Below are 17,817 nucleotides of genomic sequence, written 5' to 3'. Positions count from 1 at the left end.
TCAAATTGTCATTCTTGGCATCTAGAAGATTGGAGCAACGGATATCAGACTGTCCATATAATATCTAGTTAAGATAAAATATGTTAGCATAAACAAAAGAAAAAAACAATTCTCATACCGAAAAAGATGCACCATCAGCAATAAAAGAACTAAAGTCGTCATCTTCCAACTGTTTTGTAAAATAAAATAATGCAATTGCTTAGTAATCAATAAGTACCTCTTGTGCACTAAACAAGGATTTCAAGTTAGTGGCATTTTCTCTTAGGCCAATTTCAACAAGGTCAGTGATTTTCCGCAAAGCTTGAGCGCATTCAAGGCCGGCAGAAATTCCTATCTGGATTATCAAATCTCATTTGAGCAAATTAGTCAATAGAGAAACAAACAGACCTGCTTATCAAAGGCTTTATAATCGAGTATAGCATCCACAACTGCAGAACTAGCCCAGCTACCAACAACCAAGTGAGGATATTTAAGCCTGAACCAAGCACTTAGAGCACCAGAATATGAACCCCCAATAACAATCCACTTGTTTGCATGCTTATTGCATTTTTTATTTATAAATGTCTAAAGAAGAACCAACCAGTTTCTAGGTAGTTTGCAACGTTTTGTAAATCACGTACCTGGTAGTATTCAATAAATGCAGCATGATCAGCCAAGGATTGCTCTACGGTCAAATATTTGAAGTCTTTTGATGGAAAACTGTAGCCATAGTAACGGTGTTCAAGTGTTACCACACCTGCCTTAAACTGTCGAGCTAAATCCTACAAAGTTATAAGAAAAGTTTATGAAAGTAGCAAGCAAAACTTGTAAAAATTTCAGTCATCGAAGTAAGTACCTTTGAGGGAAATCCCGGGTATCCTGCACAAATATGTGGACAAACAGGTAAACGCTAGCTAGCTAAACCACATATCTCTGGATCAAAATTGGCTGAGAGTAGCGTAAGTCACAGCCGATAGTGCTGCAAGTTGATACGAATGAAAGTAGCGCTTTCTCTGTATGTCGAGCCTAAAACCATGGCGGCCTGGGCCAAACCCCTGGCAGGTGATTGTCAAGAGAAGAAGAAAAGCAAGCAGAAAAATAATCTTGAGCATTGAGAACTTTGCAAGAAATTAAAGCACAATTGATATTGTTATATAGCAATAATGAGTGCCAAATTGAGATCCTCTCAACTAATTTTCTCGTTTTGAACGTACACAAAAGAGGATTGGAAGAATCGCGGGTGGCGCATTCTGAGAATATCAAACCCGGTCTCCCATTTGGACGTTTAGAGACCCCGTCCTCGTGGACGAATCAAACACGTACTCCGCGCGAATCTCACCCACCTTTACACCCAGCCCCAAAAGGATCCCAGTGTCTTCGTTCCTCCAAAACCTTACTCCTCGATCGAGAGCTGCGAAGGACTCGACATAACTGTAAGCGTAGTGCTGCCTCCGGATTGGAACGCGCGCTTCGGCCATTAGCTGCTTGAGACGAGCAAAAGCATACGAAGTTTTACTGCGAAGGAACGAAAGAAATGGTGGTATTACCTCGAAAAAGCTCCAGCAGCTTGCGTTTGAAGCGCGAGGATTTGCAAAAGCTAGATAGCTTGGAGCCATCCCCAACATGCCACCATAGCGTGCTCGGAGAATCACCAGCGGAAAGGAGTCGGGAGTAGTGGAAGGCAGCGGCAAGAATCTCGTCGTCGAGAGGAGGTGCTTGTTGAAAAACGACGTCGTCTTGCTGCCAAGGCCGACACCTTGATCAACCTGTGAGAGTGAGAGCAGCATGAAACTTTGAGCGAGGCAAAATATTAAAATGATAAACGCCTTGCCTGGAATGTATCAATTGCCCCGACTCGCGCACCATGCACGAGACGGGTGTTGTCTCGAGTGATCTTGACATTGAGAAACGGGACGCGGTCGATACCATCTGATAACAAGTCTCGATCGTCAGGCGTTTGCACCGGTCCAAGAACGTCCCGTGTTGACACTTCTTCTACCACGAACCCGTAAACTAGCTTGCTCCCTTTGGAAAGTTTCTGCAAGGGAAATAGTGAGAAAAGCACCATGTTTCCGCAATGGATTTACCTCTGTGATGCTTGTTTTGAACCCAGCATGGTCCACCCAAACCACAGGCGTCTGCTCTCGACTCGTGGGATGCGAGAGAACCGCCGTCAGCTTCCTCGAATTGTAACAGCCGACTCGAAAAATCTTGTCTTTCGGGCCGTCAACATACGGGTGAGCATACTCCAACTTAAATTGAGAGTCATCCTGTTGTCACAGCTAGATGTTGGCTCCTGCGGAAATAAATTGCGACCTTACTTGAGGACGCAAAAGATCGTTTGAGTTGATAGATCCATGCAGAGTTCTGTTCTTCCCGGCAATGTTTCGGTGCTCTACGGACAGAGTTCCAGCTGGTCGAATCGAAGCCTGCCATCCAATTAGACAAGCACAAAAAAAGAGAGATTCAAAAACAATACCAGGATCGGTTTTCCAGAATCGGAAGAAAAGAAGCTCAATCCCGTTTGGAAGTCGCACGCATCCTGCGGTTTTTCTTGGATGAAGAATCGAAGCGAAACTCCATCCAGATCATTCCTCCTGACATCCACGTTTACTTTTTCAAAAAGTTGGAGCTGCCGCAAGCTTTGCAGTGCTTGCTTGATCGCATTACTGTTGTAAGGCATCCCTTCCATCACCTAACAACAGAAAGAAAAAAAAGAAGCGAGCTACGAATGAATAACCAGCGCAAGAAGAAAAACAAAAAGAGAGAAAGAACTTACAGTTCGTGGAAGCTCTCGAAAGATAGTTTCTCTCGAAGTTAGACCCTGGATCGCATTACCCTCCACATCCTTGAAGGAAACTCTAGTGTCAGTGATGGTTCCTTCGCTGACCCTGCAGCATAACACTCCAGTTGAGGATCCAGTGAAGCCTCTCACTTTGGCCAATCCAAACCCCTGTCGACGATACCAGTTCTCCACCTCTTCCTTGATCCAAACCAAAGTGTTCCTATCACCATAGCATCCCCGGCGCACTAGCTGGCTCGTGATATCAGCCTGGACGAAGCAAGGAAGCAAACAAGGCCCCCACAGTTCATCCTCCCTAGCGAAAGCTCTCCACCCATGATCATCGCTAACAGGACCGACATTTACGCAGTAGAACGCTCTAATCCTTGCCGGGACCGAGGACGATGATTCCTCTTCCTGTGTTTCTTCCACCATGGAAGAACTAACTCTCCCAGAAGGGAGCGAGAAATCCCATCCATCGTGTTCCTGGAACCCAGAATCATTGCCGCTGTTACCCCGATTACCGCCACTGCCGCCGCCCGCGCCAGTGAATGGAGTGGACTCTATCGGATTTCCCGACTCCCCTCGCGGCTTGGAAGGATTTCCAGGAGCGCCGGCGAGCGATGTGATCTTCTTGAAGAATCCTAGCGAGCATGTCCGGACAGGAGCTACCGGCGGCAAATCGAATGGAGTGTGAAATGCGAGCTCCAGGCGAGCACGATGAGAATGGAGATCAAACCTGGCTGCTGCTGGTGCTGCTGTTCCAAGCGCCTGGATCGAGCAGCAGCTCATCTTAGAACCCTAGATTCCGCGACCGATCAATCGACATGTAGAAATATTTCGGGGAATTCCTGCCACGTCGAGAACTTCTCATAAACCCTAAAATTCATTTTGCCCTTGTAAATAAAACCCTCTAAGCATAAAATACAATTAGTAGGAATCACAAAAGCGGGGATAGCTCAGTTGGGAGAGCGTTAGACTGAAGATCTAAAGGTCGCGTATTCGATCCACGCTCACCGCAAAATATCCTTTACAGTTCTCTTTCCAAATAACTGTTGTTAGAGCTCTCTTCTATATAATTTTTTGGAGGTTGAGACAGAAAAAACTGTTCTCCCTGTAAGCTAGTTGGACGACGATTCGATGAGACACGAGAAGATCTCCAGAAAAACAAGACAAAACCTTCTCCCGGCAAAGATTCATCGCTTAGATTGCATTGTGCCGCCTAGCAAAGCAAGCAAGGACGACACATATGATCAGCTTACGAAAGCATATGAGCGTTCATTACGGATCTCCTCGGCTGTGAAACGCTTTTCACCGGACTGGCACGAACAATACGACGTTGCTCCGCTTTTGATGATCATCACTGTGTAAGTTCCCTGGAATAAAGCCTGAAGCAAAGCAAGAGAGGAAAAGTATTAGAACAACAACCGCAGTGAAATCCACGACACAAGCAAATGTAGAAGCTCACCACACAAGAGCAAAAGTAGAAGCTCTGTTACCTTAGAGACTTACCATTTCCGGGATTCTTGTTCTCAGCCAACAGTTTTTCCAGGCATGCAGCTCTGGATAATCTCGTTGCTCGTCGCTATAAAACCGGAACCATCTCCGGAGCAAGCTCAGTGTCTCAGGCTCTCTTTTTCTCCCTGGCTTGCCTCCCCAAAGCATTCTCGACTCGATCATCATGGGGTCGTCTTCTGGATTCGATTGGTGGATCCTCACTCTTCTGCCTTTCTTCTCCCGGCATTTGCCTGGTGAAGCCAACGATCATGCATGGCGACTTATCGCTGCTGCTCTGGCCATGCTGGTTGTCGCCGTCGTCTCGGCGATCCTGGCTCCTTGGCTTGTTCCCGGTGGCAATGCATGGGGGAGGACGCTGAGGAAGAAGCAGACGATCCCGGGACCCCGAGGATGGCCAGTGCTTGGAGTCCTGACGGAGATGGGAAGCCAAGCCCACCGAAAGTTGGCCAAGCTTGCTGAGAAGTACCATGCAAAGGAGCTCATGGCCTTCAGTCTGGGTAACACGAGGATGATCATCACCAGCAAGCCGGAAGTGGCACGAGAGCTGCTCAACAGCTCCGAGTTCGCGGACAGGCCCCTCAAGCAGTCGGCTCAGCAGCTCCTTTTTGGACGAGCAATCGGCTTTGCTCCCTATGGAGATTACTGGCGTAACTTGCGAAGGATTGCCTCCAACTATCTGTTCTCTCCACGCCAGATTGCTGCTCACGAGCCATCTCGTCAGGAGGAGACGAGCAGGATGATCAAAGCGATGAGTACCTTTGCAGCGGATAATCACGGCCTTGTCCGAGTCCGGGACTTTCTCCAGCGAGCTTCGCTCAACAATATCATGCAGACTGTGTTTGGCAGGAGGTTCGAGGATGGCTCTGAGGACGCTGCTGAGCTCGCTGAGATGGTGAGAGAAGGCTTCGAGCTGCTTGGTGCGTTCAACTGGGCTGATCACTTGCCAGCTCTCAAGGCAGTCGATCCCCAGAACATCCTCCAGCGCTGTGCTGTGTTGGTCCCTCGAGTGACGAGCTTTGTTCAGAAGATTATTGATGATCACCGCCAGCAGGAGGTCAAGACCGCAGAGCCCGACTTTGTTGATGTGCTGCTCTCTTTGGATGGCGAGGACAAGCTTGACGACGCCGACATGATCGCTGTTCTCTGGGTAAAAACGAAAATGTTTTACGACTTCCATGATGTTTTCCATGCTGTGATTTCACAGGAGATGATTTTCCGAGGCACTGACACCGTTGCTCTCCTCACCGAATGGATTCTCGCGGAGCTCGTCATCCATCCTGAAATCCAAAGCAAGTTGCACGATGAGATCACTAGCGTGGCTGGAAAGTCTGAAGTTGCTGAGTCTGACCTCAGCAAGATGGTGTACCTCCAAGCTGTCGTGAAGGAGACTCTTAGGATGCATCCACCGGGTCCCTTGCTCTCTTGGGCTCGGTTGGCGATCCACGACGTAACCTTGGCCGGTCACCACGTCCCTGCAGGCACCACGGCCATGGTAAACATGTGGTCCATCACTCACGATCCTTCCATCTGGTCCGAGCCTGAGAAATTCAACCCGGAGAGATTCCTTGAGCAAGACATCGACGTGAAAGGAACCGACTTACGTCTCGCTCCATTCGGAGCTGGTCGGCGAGTGTGTCCCGGACGAGCTCTCGGCCTTGCGACTGTTCTCCTCTGGACTGCTCGACTGGTGCAAGAGTTCGAGTTCCAGACCGACCCAGCCCATCCCGTGGATCTCACTGAGGTTCTCAAGCTGTCCAGCGAAATGGCTGCACCACTTGTCTGCACAGCAAAGTTGCTGTAGCGCGTTAGTTTGAAGCTCTTAAATAAAACGACAGTGCTACTGAGTAGAATTCTTTGTGCAACAGAGAGCAATTTGTTACTTAATGGAGGTGACCGGTGTAACAGCTTGAGAATGAACGTCATGTCACCGAATTAACGGCACCAATCCGACAGAGGCCTGGAATAGAGGTTCCACTGCCGAACAATGAGGGACTAGATTGCTGGAGGAAGAGCTTCGCTCATATACGTTGCACAAATCTACAATATTATATAGACAATAACTACAATAGCAAACTTTGATGTACCTTTGGATCACAGCCTATGTAAAATGAAACTCCCTCCAGTCGCTACAGAGACTGCTGCAGCAATGTGCGCGGGTGCCACAGATCTTGGACATTCCTTCCCACTCACCGGGTGGAAGTCTGCAAAAGGTAGTGACAGGTTAAACTTTTGAGAAAAATCCAAATGGAAGAGCAGAACTAGAAATTGGCACTTACCAATTCGAGCATGCTGCTCCTACGCCAATAATTTCCAAGCATGCACTTCCGGATAACTCCTTCCTTGCCACTATAAAACGAACCATCTCTCGAACGAAGAGCAGCATCTCGTGCTCTTCTCTGGCTGTCCTCCTCAACGCAATCGCGATCATGGAGTCTTCTGGATTTGATTGGTGGATCCTCACTCTGCCTTTTTGTTCCCGGCATTTGTCTGCCGACGCCAACGATCATGCATGGAGAGTTGTCGCTGCTGCTCTGGCCATGCTGGTTGTAGCTGCCGTCTCGGCGATCCTGGCTTCTTGGCTTGTTCCCGGTGGCAATGCATGGGGGAGGACGCTGAGGAAGAAGCAGACGATCCCGGGGCCCCGAGGATGGCCAGTGCTTGGAGTCCTCACGGAGATGGGAGGCCAAGCTCACCGAAAGTTGGCCAAGCTTGCCGAGAAGTACCATGCGAAGGAGCTCATGGCCTTCAGCCTGGGTAACACGAGGATGATCATCACCAGCAAGCCGGAAGTGGCACGAGAGCTGCTCAACAGCTCCGAGTTCGCGGACAGGCCTCTCAAGCAGTCGGCTCAGCAGCTCCTTTTTGGACGAGCAATCGGCTTTGCTCCCTATGGAGAGTACTGGCGTAACTTGCGAAGGATCGCCTCCAACTATCTCTTCTCTCCGCGCCAGATTGCTGCTCACGAGCCATCTCGTCAGGAGGAGACGAGCAGGATGATCAAAGCGATGAGTACCTTTGCAGCGGAAAACCACGGCCTTGTCCGAGTCCGGGACTTTCTCCAGCGAGCTTCGCTTAACAACATCATGCAGACGGTGTTCGGCAGGAGGTTCGAGGATGGCTCTGAGGATGCTGCTCGGCTCTCTGAGATGGTGAGGGAAGGATTCGAGCTGCTCGGTGCGTTCAACTGGGCCGATCACTTGCCAGCTCTAAAGGCAGTCGATCCGCAAAACATCCTCCAACGCTGTGCTGTGCTGGTTCCCCGAGTGACGAGCTTTGTGCAGAAGATCATTGACGAGCATCGCCAACAGGTTACCAAAGCTGCCGAGCCTGACTTTGTGGATGTGCTGCTCTCGCTGGATGGTGAGGACAAGCTCGAAGACGCCGACATGATCGCAGTTCTCTGGGTAAGCAACCGACATTATTCTTGTTTCTTGTTTCCACAGCTTACATGTTGAATGCTTCGCAGGAGATGATTTTCCGAGGCACTGACACCGTTGCCCTTCTCACCGAGTGGATTGTCGCAGAGCTCGTCCTCCATCCTGAAATCCAGAGCAAGTTGAGAGATGAGATCATTAGCTTGGCTGGAAAATCTAGAGTTGCCGAATCCGACCTCAACAAAATGGTGTACCTCCAAGCTGTGGTGAAGGAGGCTCTTAGAATGCATCCTCCGGGTCCCCTGCTCTCTTGGGCAAGACTGGCAATTCACGACGTAAGCTTGGCCGGGCACCACATCCCTGCAGGCACCACGGCCATGGTAAACATGTGGTCCATCACTCACGATCCATCCGTCTGGTCCGAGCCTGAGAAATTCAACCCGGAGAGATTCCTTGAGCAAGACATCGACGTGAAAGGAACCGACTTACGTCTCGCTCCATTCGGAGCTGGTCGGCGAGTGTGTCCCGGACGAGCTCTCGGCCTTGCGACTGTTCTCCTCTGGACTGCTCGACTGGTGCAAGAGTTCCAGTTCCAGGCAGACTCCCTCCATCCCGTGGATCTCACCGAAGTTCTCAAACTCTCGAGTGAGATGGCTACACCTTTGTTGGTAAAGGTCCTCTAGCAGTTTAAAGTTCCTATAGCAGTTTGTACTTTAAATTTTTTTCAGTGAATAATACTGAAGACAGGTAGTTTACCTGAAAGCAGTCGCCTAGTTTTCTGATGGGAACGTCTTGGATTTTTTCTTTTGCACAAAGTACGTCTCGCAGGACCCTTGTTGCCGAGGATACTCTGCGATCGGATGCAAAACGCGGGAGCAAAGCGGCTTGCTGGCGTGCGGCAGCTCCAGAGACATAGCAACTGGCAGTAAGCTCCAGTTGCATGCCGTCGAAAGTGGTCTCAGCAGCATAATGAGCATGTATGCCAAGTGCGGTAGCATGTCCCAAGCTCGCAGTGTTTTTGACAGCATCCACTTCAAAGATATCGTCTCTTGGAACTCCCTGCTTGTTGGATATGTCCAGAATGGTGACAGCCATGTCGCTGTCGATCTCTTCTGGTCGATGCAACAGTCTCCTGACTCCCGAACTTTCGTCGCCGCGCTGATGGCCTGGCCCCGCAAACTTCGTCCTCTTCAAGTTTGAAGTTGCTCCTTGATATAGGAACCCGAATCCAATTGCAGGCACAGAGCAGTGGCTGCGTTCCAGTATCGGACAGAGCCATAATCTCCTCTCCTGGACTGCTCTTGCTCCTTGTCCGGATGCTCCCGCTTTCGTTGGCTTGCTCCAGCTTGGCTCGCCAAGAATCGGCCCAAAGTGTGAGCGCGTCAAACTTAAGTCCCTGGAGAGAGGAATGCCGCTCCACGCTAGAGCAGGCAAGCAGGGACTCATCCGCAGCATGTACGTGGCCACTGGAGTACTTGACATGTTCACAAACTGCGGAAACCTGCTCAATGCTCGCGTATCTTCCACAGCATGGCTTTTCACGACGTTGTTCTCTGGAACTCTTTAATCCTCGGCTACGTAGAGAATGAAGAAGCGGAGCTCGCATTGCAGCTGTTTTCGAGGATGGGTTCCGCCAATGCTCGGACTTATGTCGCAGCTTTCTGCGAGCGGATGCCACACTGAGGCCTTCGTAGCCAACAGTCTGGTGGACATGTATGCTAGGTGTGGAAGCCTGGACGAATCTCGAAAAGTTCTCGATACCATCGAGCCTCCAAATGCGGCTTCCTGGACTGGGTTGCTGCTTGGATACGTCGATAGCGGCAAATACCAAAAAGGTCTTGAGCTCATTAGACGCAGAAGGTTCACGCCAGATGCTCGTTGCTGCATTGGTAGCCAGCGGCAGATTAGTCGACTTTTAGGCTGGGAAGAATCGTACTCTCAGCTTGCAGTCACGCCGGCCTCGTCAACAAAGGAAAGATGTTCTTCCAGATGAACGAATTTGGAGCACCTGTGGAGGCACAGCATTACAGCTGCATGATCGATCTTCTTGGTCGTGCAGACCGCTTAGATGAAGTTATTGAGCTTCTCGGAAAGATCCCTGAGCGAGCCGACCAAGCAACTTGGATGACGGTCCTGAGTGCCTGTTGGAAATGGAAGAACGTAGCCGTTGGCGAGCTCGCTTTCCAATCCTTCTCAAGTTGGATGGTGAAAATGCTGCTGCATACGTCCTCATATCGAACATCTATAACGGTGTCCTTTTCTGCTGAAAACTAGTTGGAATCACCAAAAGTTACCGCAGGAACACTTGCCATCCTCGAACGTGTGGAAACGCCCCCCGTCTCTACAAATGATCGTCCTCTTCTCGATCCTTGAGATAATTGCAGTGGCATTGTGACAGTCGTCACAGACTCTTAAGTTTTTGCCGATCCGGATAGGACTGCCTGGGGGCGAATTGATCAAAGCACAGCCGATAGCGAGCCTCTCGCTGTGTCCACACAGTGAGCTCTCCATCTTTTCATCGGTCGAGAACTTGTGTGCAGCACTCCCGGCGTCAGTAACATAACCGTGTTCCTTCATCTCTCCTAGCAGCTTCTTCAGCTTTGCGTTGATCTCTTTAATTTGCGGATGTGAGCTCTCGTGAGCCATGAACCTGTGAACTTTACCATCCCTGTCATTCCACCAACTCTGTCCTGCTTCTTTCCAAGCTCCTGATTCTCTCATTCTGGCTAGAACCCCCTTTTTATCCTCCCACCTTCCTAAACTCCCGTAAAGATTTCCCATCAGTGCATAAGCAGCACCATCACTTGCATCGAATGTCAGCAGCGTTTCAAAAGCCAGCCTTCCGAGCTGAATATTCTTCCACTTCTTGCTCGCAGCAAGAATAGCCGTCCACGTAACAGCATCTGCTTCAAATGGCATTATCTTCAAAGTCTCCACTGCACAATCTAGATGGTTAGATCGTCCCAGAAGATCAATCAGGCACGTATAGTGCTGAGAATTTGGACTTACGCCGTATCTTGGCAGCATCTCCTCGAAGATAGACTTGGCCTTGTCTACTAAACCAGCGTGACTGCATGCGTTTAAGAGGGAAAGAAAAGTGATTCCATTTGCTGGCACGCCTTCACGTTGCATTATCTCAAACAAATCGAACACTCGGCCTGCATTTCCTTGGTAGCCATATCCAACCAGCAAAGCATTCCACTGCACGCAATCCTTGTCAGAACTTGCTGTGGTGTCAAACAGATGCTCCGCAAGCAATAGGGAGCCACACTTACCATAAAAATCCACCAAAGCATTCGCAACAGCGTCGTAACTTTCTAGTCCTCGCCTGTAGATATCCGCCTGGATCCTCCTCCCTGTTTCCAATGCTACAACACTTCCACATGCCCCGAGAACAGCAACAAACGCCCGAGCATCTGGAAAGCAGCCGGAAGAACTTAAGCACGAAAAGTTTTCCAATGCCAGGAACTCCTCGCCATTGTCTGCATAACCAAGTATGAGCGCCGTCCAGGACACAATGTCATAACGTACCATGCTGTCAAAAACGCGACGGGCATCCACCATGCTCCCACACTTCGAGTAAGTATCGATCAGTGTGTTTGCCAAGAAGATTTCCGAGTCGTATCCACTTGTTGCAGATTGTGAGTGGATAGACATCACACTTTCCAAGCAGCTGAGTTTTACAGGCCTCTCGGAGACTTGTTTCCCAGCTTCAGCTGTTGCCAGATTTGCACAGGCCGTAAGTGCAGCCGTGAAGAGCCCGGGATTCGACGACCGTTTGCCTGTCTGCATGCACGAGAACAGGTCAATAGCAAGCTTGTTTTCGTCATTCTCTACATACCCGAGAACCATTGCAGTCCTTAGAACCGCATCGTGACGAGGCACACGGTCAAAAACCATGCGAGCATCCGCCAGGCTCCCGCAGTTGGCGTAGACTGACACCAGCGTGCTTGCTACGAAGATGTTTTCCCAACAGCTGAGCTTCACAGCCAGAGAATGCAGCTCCATCCCTCTTTGGAGACTTTCAAGTTTCAAAAGCCTGCCATCCGTTTCCATGCCTTGCTCTTTCTCTGCCAGACTCGCACAAGCCGTCAATGCAGCCACGAAGGCTCGAGCATCTGGTTCATATCCCAAGGAGAGCATCCGAAAGAAGAGTCCCAAAGCCACGCCGGGCTCGTCATTCTCTGCGTAGCCGAGAACCAGTGAAGTCCAGGAAACGACGTTGTGAACCGGCATCCTTTCGAAAACTTTCCGCGAGTCGTCCATGCTACCACACTTGGCGTACATATCCACCAGCGTGCTTGCCAAGTAAAGTTGTGAGTCCACCCCTACTGCTACGGCCTGAGAGTGTATAATCTTTCCTGTTTCCAGATACTTGAGGCTTACGAGTTTGCCATCGACCCGGCTTCTCACGTCGCTTGCAGCGAGCTTGGTGCAGGCCATCAGAGCAGCTGTGAAAGTTCTAGCGTTCGGGGCGGCATTCGAGCTGCGTTGCATGGCCGAAAAGCTTCGCAGAGCCAGCGCACTATCCCCGTTCTCGAAGTATCCGAGAATCAATGCGTTCCAAGGTACAGCATCGCGGACGGGCATGAGGTCGAAGACTTTCTGAGCATCCGGCATGCTCCCGCATTTGGCATACATATCTACCAAGGTGGTTGCCACGAAAATGTTTGAACTGAATCCACGTTTTGCAGCATCTTCATGATGCTGTCTCCCAGCTTCAATATCTCCTGTTCTAGTGCATTCCTTCAGTGCTCTCAGCAAGGATCCAACGTCGCTGAAACTTTGGCTGAAACGAAACAAGAAACGGGATCAAGCGGCTGCGTCAAAACCACAGAAAAGTAGCTTACATCTTTCGCCCAGAGCATGATGAAGAGAAGCGAATGAAGACGCTGCCATTCGTTGCCACTTTGGAACCCTACTTAAACTTCCCGGTCTCTGTCCAGCCCGGAAAAAGGCTCAAATGCGAATTTTCCCACCTGACCATTCTCCCACTTTGCGCAGGCACCCAAAACGGTCATCCAAGCTACCGCGTCCGCTTTGAGAAGGCATGCTTTCCAGCACCTTCACGGCTTCGTCTAGATGGTTGGCTCTTCCCAGCAGATCGATCATGCCGGTGTAGTGCCGAAGACTTGGAGCAACGCCATGCTTGCGTCTTGCAGCGCTTCAAAGCACTTCTTCCCCTTTTCAACAAGACCAGTATGACTGAATGCCGTGAGAAGCGAGACCAGAGTAGCCTCAGTCGCACATAAGCCTTCGTCCGCCAGCCTTCGAAATACTGCTACTGCGTGAACTGCATTCCCCTGGTGGCTATATCCCATTATCAACGCATTCCACGCACCGATTTCTCTTGTCATTGCCGTGGTATCAAGGAAGTACTGGGCCGCAGTCATGTCCCCACACTTTCCATAGAAGTCCACCAGGCATGGTGTTACGGTCCCATCGTTCTCAAGCCCAAGCGTGTATCTCTCTCCCTGAATCTGACGTCCAATGTCTGGCCTCACTATAATGCCACAGGCGACGAAAGCAGCAGCTAAAACTCGCGCATCTGGTTTGCACGACGTATCAGCACGCATTTCGAAAAAGAAATCCAGAGCAGACTCACCTTTGCTTGCCTCAAAATCATCACTGTCCAGGACACAATGTCACGAAGCTCCATCTTCTCATACACTCTGCAAGCATCGTCCAGCCTTCCACATTTCGCGTAGGTATTAATCAGCGTGTTTGCCACGGATGTCTTGTCACACAACTTGACAGCTTCAGTTTCCAGGTATCTCAGTTTGTGAAGAACGAACTCTTGCCGCTTCCCTGTGGATGGCAGCACCTCTAGCCAAACAGCCCACCTTCAGCACTTTCCCTTCAACCTTCTTTCCTTCCTCGCGCTCGGCCAGATCCGAGCATGCCTCGAGAGCAGCTAGAAGAGTAGTCTCGTTCGGTGTACACCCTTCCGCCACCATCTGTTCGAACACCTCCCCACAGCCTCCTCGTTCTTCCCGTGCTCCACATACCGGCATTCCACGACACTGTGTCGTGGAAAGCCATCCTGTCAAAGGCCCTCCGAGCGTCGCCCAGCCTCCCACACTTGGCATGCGTGTCCACCACCGCCGTGGACACGAACACGTTTGAGTCATACCCGGCCTCCAGAACTTGAGAGTGTAGTGCCATCCCTCTCTCCAGGCTCTTGAATCGATCGTTCCCAGCGGAGACGCGGGCCGTCACGCGACGAACGTTCTCGCGCTTGGAGAGCATCCCTGTTGCTAGAGACGCGAGAACAAGTAATCGCTGCCAAATTAACTCTTACCACGCTCGAGGTCCTTCAAGCCATCAATCCCGCCAGGAGCGATCGATGATCGTGTTTTCCACGCCTGGACACGATTTCCACTGGATATTTCGGAAGAATATCGAAGAAAGACTCACGATTCACGCTCCACTGCGATTGATCCCTCCAAAAATCCGTCATTGTCTTGATCCAATCCTCGCTCTTCCCTGAAAATCGCATGAAATAAGAAACAAACGTAACGGATCACGTACGATCTCTCGATCAAAATGCTCGATCCTGCTCCTAGACGTCTTGACTCACATCGGCCGCGCAATGCCGCCGGGGAATCCAGCTGCGATGCTGCTGAAGACCTGGCGCTCGATCCAAAACGCGCTGCTGCTCCTGGAGATCGTCCGCGCAATGCCGCCGGCGAATCCACGCATCACATTGCTGTGCTTTAGGGTTTTGTCATTCATTCACAAACTAGAATACCTTTACACATGATCTACTACACAAAATTTTGTTTGCGTGGTTCTTTCTAAGCTAATGTTTGGACTTGGTCGGACGTTCTTAGCCAGAGATGCCGACCAAGCAATGCGCTCTCTCTCATGGACATATAAGCAGCGTTTAACCTGTAACACCATCCAAAAAACGAAGGATTTAAGCACCATTTCTCCATCAAGAAAGAATTTCTCAAACCTGTCAATGTCTGGAGGAGCAAGTGGATCGAAAATCTCGTCATACTGGCCATCGATCTGAGAAGAAATCGCTGCAAAGTTACATGAAGCTCAAGCGAAGAACACGAACTACCTGGTGATATGGTGTGTAATAGGCGCTGTAGCCCTCTTGTCCAGGAGTGTAAGCGTATCCTTCGTATCCTTGGTAGCCATAGTAGGAATTCCATTGTGTTTGTGCTGCGTCTCTCCAAGGTGACGTTGGAGCCTGCTGCTTATAATATATAGAGACTTAGACTATGATCGAAGCTCAAGAAAAACTTATACCTGCTTAGTGGATGTTGGGCTTCGTCCCCATGAGAGTCGTATCGCTTGCTGACCGATTACAGTACCATGAAGCCGCTGTAATGCATCTTCAGCAGAGTTTCTACGTGAAAGAAGAGGATCAGATGCTAGAACAAAGGTGAGCTTGTTACCTCTGAGCGTATTGAACAAACGCACAGCCTTTACCAGGAGGTATCTTGACAGACACGAGCTCTCCAATATGAGAAAACGTTTGCTTCACTTCCTCTTCAGTGATATTGAGATCAAGGCCACCAACGAAGATCTGCCGAATGCACCAGAAAGTTGGTCCAGAAAACTGAAAAGTAAATAAACTCACCGTTGTGTTTGTGGGATCGCTATCTGGAGGTAGGACTTGGGATTGAATGGATAACGAAGGAGGCGGAGTAATACTGTAAGGCATTGTTTGATACGTAGTCGTGGTAGTCGCTGCTGCGAGGCAAAATAAGATTTAGAACAACATACAATCAAAGAATCCAGAATCCAGTGATGATGAAACCAGATATAAATATGAAAAATGAAGGAACAAATCGACACACTACCACCTTAAAACCACTGATCATGGAAGAGCCGTGTCCGATGAAACACCGAAATTGAAAAAGCCACCACTGACGCACCTAGAACAGACTAAGCTAAGGTTCGTGAGCAAGATACATCAGTCAAAACCAGAAAAGAAAAAGAAAGAGAAAACTGGAAAGAGCATGCGTAGTTTACCATGAAGCTGTTACCTTTGAACGGTGATGCGATCGTTGGCTGCGGGACAATCGTAGCAGCAGTAACAGTAGTGAGACCAGCAGCCATAGCTTTCTTGGGAGTCGCGGCACTTATACGCATCGGCCGACTCGAGCAGTAAACTCCATTCATCTCGGACATGGCACGAGCTCGCTCGTTCTCGTCGGCAAATCTCACGAAGCCGTATCCTTTGGAGCGGCCTGTGACTGCATCAATGACCACCTTTGCTCCTCTCACTGATGGAAACCGGGTCCGGAAGGTTTCGTGGAGCATGTAGTCCGTAACATCGGGTGCCAGGTCACCCACAAAGATGGAGAGCTCGGGACCTCCATCCATGCGTTTCTCGCCCATGCCAAACGAGGCCCAGTTCAAGCGAAAAGCTTGCTCGGTTTGTGGCATCTGTGTTCCGTTGTAAGCCAGAAGAACTCGCTCGGCAGCCGGGTGAGAGTTGAACTCGATGAATCCGTATCCTTCGGGATAACCAGTTTGCTTGTTGCGGATAACTTTAGCTGATAAAACCTGTAGAGAAGATCAGCTCACTAGAACTTTCAGGATTCACGAATTCATAGAAAGAAAAAACTCTAGGACGAGCATAAAAAACTCACAGCAAATTTTTAAAGCAGATCAGCTCACTAGCACTTACAGGATTCACGAATCCATAGAAACGAACATACAAAACTCACAGCAAATTCTTGAAGCAAGAAAGAAGATCAGCTCACTAGCATTTCCAGGATTCAAATTCATAGAAGAAAACTCTCATACAGCAAATTTTTGAAGTAGAAAAGAAGATCAGCTTACTCGAAAGCAAGAACCCGAAGAGCATTCATAGAAGGACGAAAGAAGAAAATCTTACCTCTCCGGTGTGTGCGAAGAGATTGCGGAGGTAATTTTCGTCCATCCAGTACTGGAGATCGCCAATCCACAGCGTTCTCACCTCCTCCAGCGTCATGGGATGATGATGGCTGCCAAATTGCTGCTGCCATTGCTGCTGCTGCGCCTCGGCCGCTGCCATAGCCGCGCCCTGGACTCGAAGAACACTCTCCAAAATAAATGCCCTAAATAACCAACAAAAAGGAAGCAAACCAAGCAAGTAGTCTATGCTAGAAAACTCCAACTTGGCTCGCAACATTGCCTAGCGTCCTGCCTTTCTCACAAGCCATGCCCATCCTCGCCATGGTCGATCGCAGACACGATTACTCTTCGACAAATTTGCAGCTCTTCCTTGCGATTTTCGCCATCCAGATGTTTTCCAGATGATTACGACTCCAGATATTTGACAGCTTCGCCAAAAAACGTTCATATTTCCCCAGACTTTAAGAATTAGGCAAATGCCCTTTCAAGGGATCTGGAGAAACTAAAACTTTTGATTGATGGAATGCCCACCAAGAACAGTACTGTTACTAAACAACTTTCACTGTGTACGCTAGAGCTAGAACTATTGATCAACTTATGAAAACGTTTAAGATCATGCCAAAGAGGTATCAAATCTATTGGACAGTTCTTCTCAAAGAGCAGGCGAAAAATCAGTGTTTGATTCTTATTCTGGATTGAAAGAATCCATCCTTCTTACAAGAAATCCAAGCAACCAACGAAAGAATCCATCGTTCTTAAAAGAATCCAAGCAACCATCCAAGAAAAAGAAGAGAAGATCCAAAGGATCGCTGCCATGGCTTTTAGATTGGAGCCACTAAAACTCATTTGATCGGAGAATGCATGGTCAAGAGCAAGATCCAGACCCAGAAATGGAGGAGAGCACCAAAGATCGATCACAATCTCTGCGCAGATCTCCTTCGCCAGTGCGGGAATTCGAAGTCGCTGGATCGAGGGAAGCAGCTCCACGCGCTGGCCGCGAGCGATGGATCTGACCAATCAACATTCCTCGGCAATGCTCTGATCCAAATGTATGGGAGCTGCGGGAGCCCTGGCGACGCTCGATCGGTCTTTGACAACCTCCGTGATCGCAACGTCTTCTCCTGGAACATCCTGATCGCGGCATATACCCGGAATGGGCGTCTCGCCGATGCGAATCTTTTGTTTCGCACGGCGCCCAAGAGAGACGTCGTGACCTGGAATGAGATGGTCACTGCCTTCTCGCAAAGTGGCGATTGCGAGAGCTCTAGGGTTTTGTTCGCTCGAATGCCACGGCATGATGTGGTG

At 49.6% G+C, this 17,817-nt stretch overlaps 6 protein-coding genes, 1 long non-coding RNA gene and 1 pseudogene across 10 annotated transcripts; 3 read left to right on the top strand and 5 right to left on the bottom strand.

Annotated features, from left to right (window-relative positions):
• Positions 1-1,098: 1,098 nt before the first annotated feature.
• Positions 1,099-3,625, bottom strand: LOC9635152 (protein TOC75, chloroplastic). The gene is made up of 7 exons (XM_024684606.1): positions 2,759-3,625; positions 2,459-2,674; positions 2,301-2,408; positions 2,067-2,249; positions 1,811-2,017; positions 1,527-1,745; positions 1,099-1,460 (listed from the first exon to the last, which is right to left on the bottom strand). Exons 1-7 carry the CDS (start codon positions 3,551-3,553, stop codon positions 1,239-1,241), a joined length of 1,950 nt encoding a protein of 649 aa, XP_024540374.1. The 5' UTR covers positions 3,554-3,625; the 3' UTR covers positions 1,099-1,238.
• A 649-nt stretch (positions 3,626-4,274) lies between these two features.
• LOC9635151 lies at positions 4,275-6,089 on the top strand (annotated as a pseudogene).
• On the bottom strand, positions 6,090-6,648 carry LOC112349703. The gene is made up of 3 exons (XR_002993480.1): positions 6,556-6,648; positions 6,364-6,480; positions 6,090-6,316 (listed from the first exon to the last, which is right to left on the bottom strand). It is a non-coding gene; the product is annotated as an uncharacterized LOC112349703 (long non-coding RNA).
• Positions 6,649-6,681: 33 nt separating this feature from the next.
• On the top strand, positions 6,682-8,353 carry LOC9634520 (cytochrome P450 78A4). The gene is made up of 2 exons (XM_002979578.2): positions 6,682-7,683; positions 7,746-8,353. The coding sequence occupies exons 1-2, from the start codon at positions 6,706-6,708 to the stop codon at positions 8,334-8,336; spliced, it is 1,569 nt and encodes a 522-aa protein (XP_002979624.2). The 5' UTR covers positions 6,682-6,705; the 3' UTR covers positions 8,337-8,353.
• On the bottom strand, positions 8,318-9,146 carry LOC112349702. Of its 2 annotated transcripts, none has more exons than XM_024684612.1 (2): positions 8,410-9,146; positions 8,318-8,349 (listed from the first exon to the last, which is right to left on the bottom strand). In XM_024684612.1, the coding sequence occupies exons 1-2, from the start codon at positions 9,133-9,135 to the stop codon at positions 8,341-8,343; spliced, it is 735 nt and encodes a 244-aa protein (XP_024540380.1). In that variant the 5' UTR covers positions 9,136-9,146; the 3' UTR covers positions 8,318-8,340. The 2 variants fall into 2 exon arrangements, with proteins under 2 accessions (XP_024540380.1, XP_024540379.1); XM_024684611.1 differs by having other exon boundaries at positions 8,322-8,364.
• Positions 8,334-12,541, bottom strand: LOC112349701 (pentatricopeptide repeat-containing protein At4g14050, mitochondrial-like). The gene is made up of 2 exons (XM_024684605.1): positions 12,504-12,541; positions 8,334-12,442 (listed from the first exon to the last, which is right to left on the bottom strand). Exon 2 carries the CDS (start codon positions 12,292-12,294, stop codon positions 9,934-9,936), a length of 2,361 nt encoding a protein of 786 aa, XP_024540373.1. The 5' UTR covers positions 12,295-12,442; positions 12,504-12,541; the 3' UTR covers positions 8,334-9,933.
• Positions 9,239-9,927, top strand: LOC112349664 (pentatricopeptide repeat-containing protein At4g14050, mitochondrial-like). The gene is made up of 2 exons (XM_024684474.1): positions 9,239-9,513; positions 9,603-9,927. The coding sequence occupies exons 1-2, from the start codon at positions 9,239-9,241 to the stop codon at positions 9,925-9,927; spliced, it is 600 nt and encodes a 199-aa protein (XP_024540242.1).
• Positions 12,542-13,337: 796 nt separating the features above from the next.
• Positions 13,338-16,815, bottom strand: LOC9635150 (polyadenylate-binding protein RBP47B'). Of its 3 annotated transcripts, none has more exons than XM_024684609.1 (10): positions 16,514-16,815; positions 15,657-16,179; positions 15,248-15,360; positions 15,063-15,193; positions 14,914-15,013; positions 14,723-14,854; positions 14,612-14,667; positions 14,185-14,544; positions 14,071-14,139; positions 13,338-14,018 (listed from the first exon to the last, which is right to left on the bottom strand). In XM_024684609.1, the coding sequence occupies exons 1-8, from the start codon at positions 16,787-16,789 to the stop codon at positions 14,451-14,453; spliced, it is 1,425 nt and encodes a 474-aa protein (XP_024540377.1). In that variant the 5' UTR covers positions 16,790-16,815; the 3' UTR covers positions 13,338-14,018; positions 14,071-14,139; positions 14,185-14,450. The 3 variants fall into 3 exon arrangements, with proteins under 3 accessions (XP_024540377.1, XP_024540376.1, XP_024540375.1); XM_024684608.1 differs by having other exon boundaries at positions 14,723-14,857; positions 15,248-15,357; XM_024684607.1 differs by having other exon boundaries at positions 14,723-14,857; positions 16,514-16,814.
• Between the last annotated feature and the right edge of the window lie 1,002 nt (positions 16,816-17,817).

Source organism: Selaginella moellendorffii, unplaced genomic scaffold (assembly GCF_000143415.4).
Source record: "Selaginella moellendorffii unplaced genomic scaffold, v1.0 SELMOscaffold_41, whole genome shotgun sequence".
NCBI lineage: Eukaryota > Viridiplantae > Streptophyta > Lycopodiopsida > Selaginellales > Selaginellaceae > Selaginella > Selaginella moellendorffii.
The sequence above is the reverse complement of the archived record's forward strand: the minus strand, read 5'-3'. Positions and strand labels throughout refer to the sequence as shown.

What these genes read in the sequence shown, in the direction of transcription:
- LOC9635152 (XM_024684606.1), bottom strand. Translation starts at nt 3,553, where the DNA reads ATGAGCTGCTGCTCGATCCAGGCGCTTGGAACAGCAGCACCAGCAGCA. An exon ending in TTCGAGAGCTTCCACGAACT is followed by an intron (nt 2,675 to 2,758) that starts GTAAGTTCTTTC and finishes TTCTGTTGTTAG; the next exon opens with GTGATGGAAGGGATGCCTTA. An exon ending in ATTCTGGAAAACCGATCCTG is followed by an intron (nt 2,409 to 2,458) that starts GTATTGTTTTTG and finishes ATTGGATGGCAG; the next exon opens with GCTTCGATTCGACCAGCTGG.
- LOC9634520 (XM_002979578.2), top strand. Translation starts at nt 6,706, where the DNA reads ATGGAGTCTTCTGGATTTGATTGGTGGATCCTCACTCTGCCTTTTTGT. An exon ending in ACATGATCGCAGTTCTCTGG is followed by an intron (nt 7,684 to 7,745) that starts GTAAGCAACCGA and finishes AATGCTTCGCAG; the next exon opens with GAGATGATTTTCCGAGGCAC.
- LOC112349702 (XM_024684611.1), bottom strand. Translation starts at nt 9,135, where the DNA reads ATGTCAAGTACTCCAGTGGCCACGTACATGCTGCGGATGAGTCCCTGC.
- LOC112349664 (XM_024684474.1), top strand. Translation starts at nt 9,239, where the DNA reads ATGAAGAAGCGGAGCTCGCATTGCAGCTGTTTTCGAGGATGGGTTCCG. An exon ending in GAGCTCATTAGACGCAGAAG is followed by an intron (nt 9,514 to 9,602) that starts GTTCACGCCAGA and finishes CTCAGCTTGCAG; the next exon opens with TCACGCCGGCCTCGTCAACA.
- LOC112349701 (XM_024684605.1), bottom strand. Translation starts at nt 12,294, where the DNA reads ATGTATGCCAAATGCGGGAGCATGCCGGATGCTCAGAAAGTCTTCGAC.
- LOC9635150 (XM_024684607.1), bottom strand. Translation starts at nt 16,789, where the DNA reads ATGTTGCGAGCCAAGTTGGAGTTTTCTAGCATAGACTACTTGCTTGGT. An exon ending in GATCGCATCACCGTTCAAAG is followed by an intron (nt 15,361 to 15,656) that starts GTAACAGCTTCA and finishes TTTGCCTCGCAG; the next exon opens with CAGCGACTACCACGACTACG. An exon ending in ATTACACACCATATCACCAG is followed by an intron (nt 14,668 to 14,722) that starts GTAGTTCGTGTT and finishes ATTTCTTCTCAG; the next exon opens with ATCGATGGCCAGTATGACGA.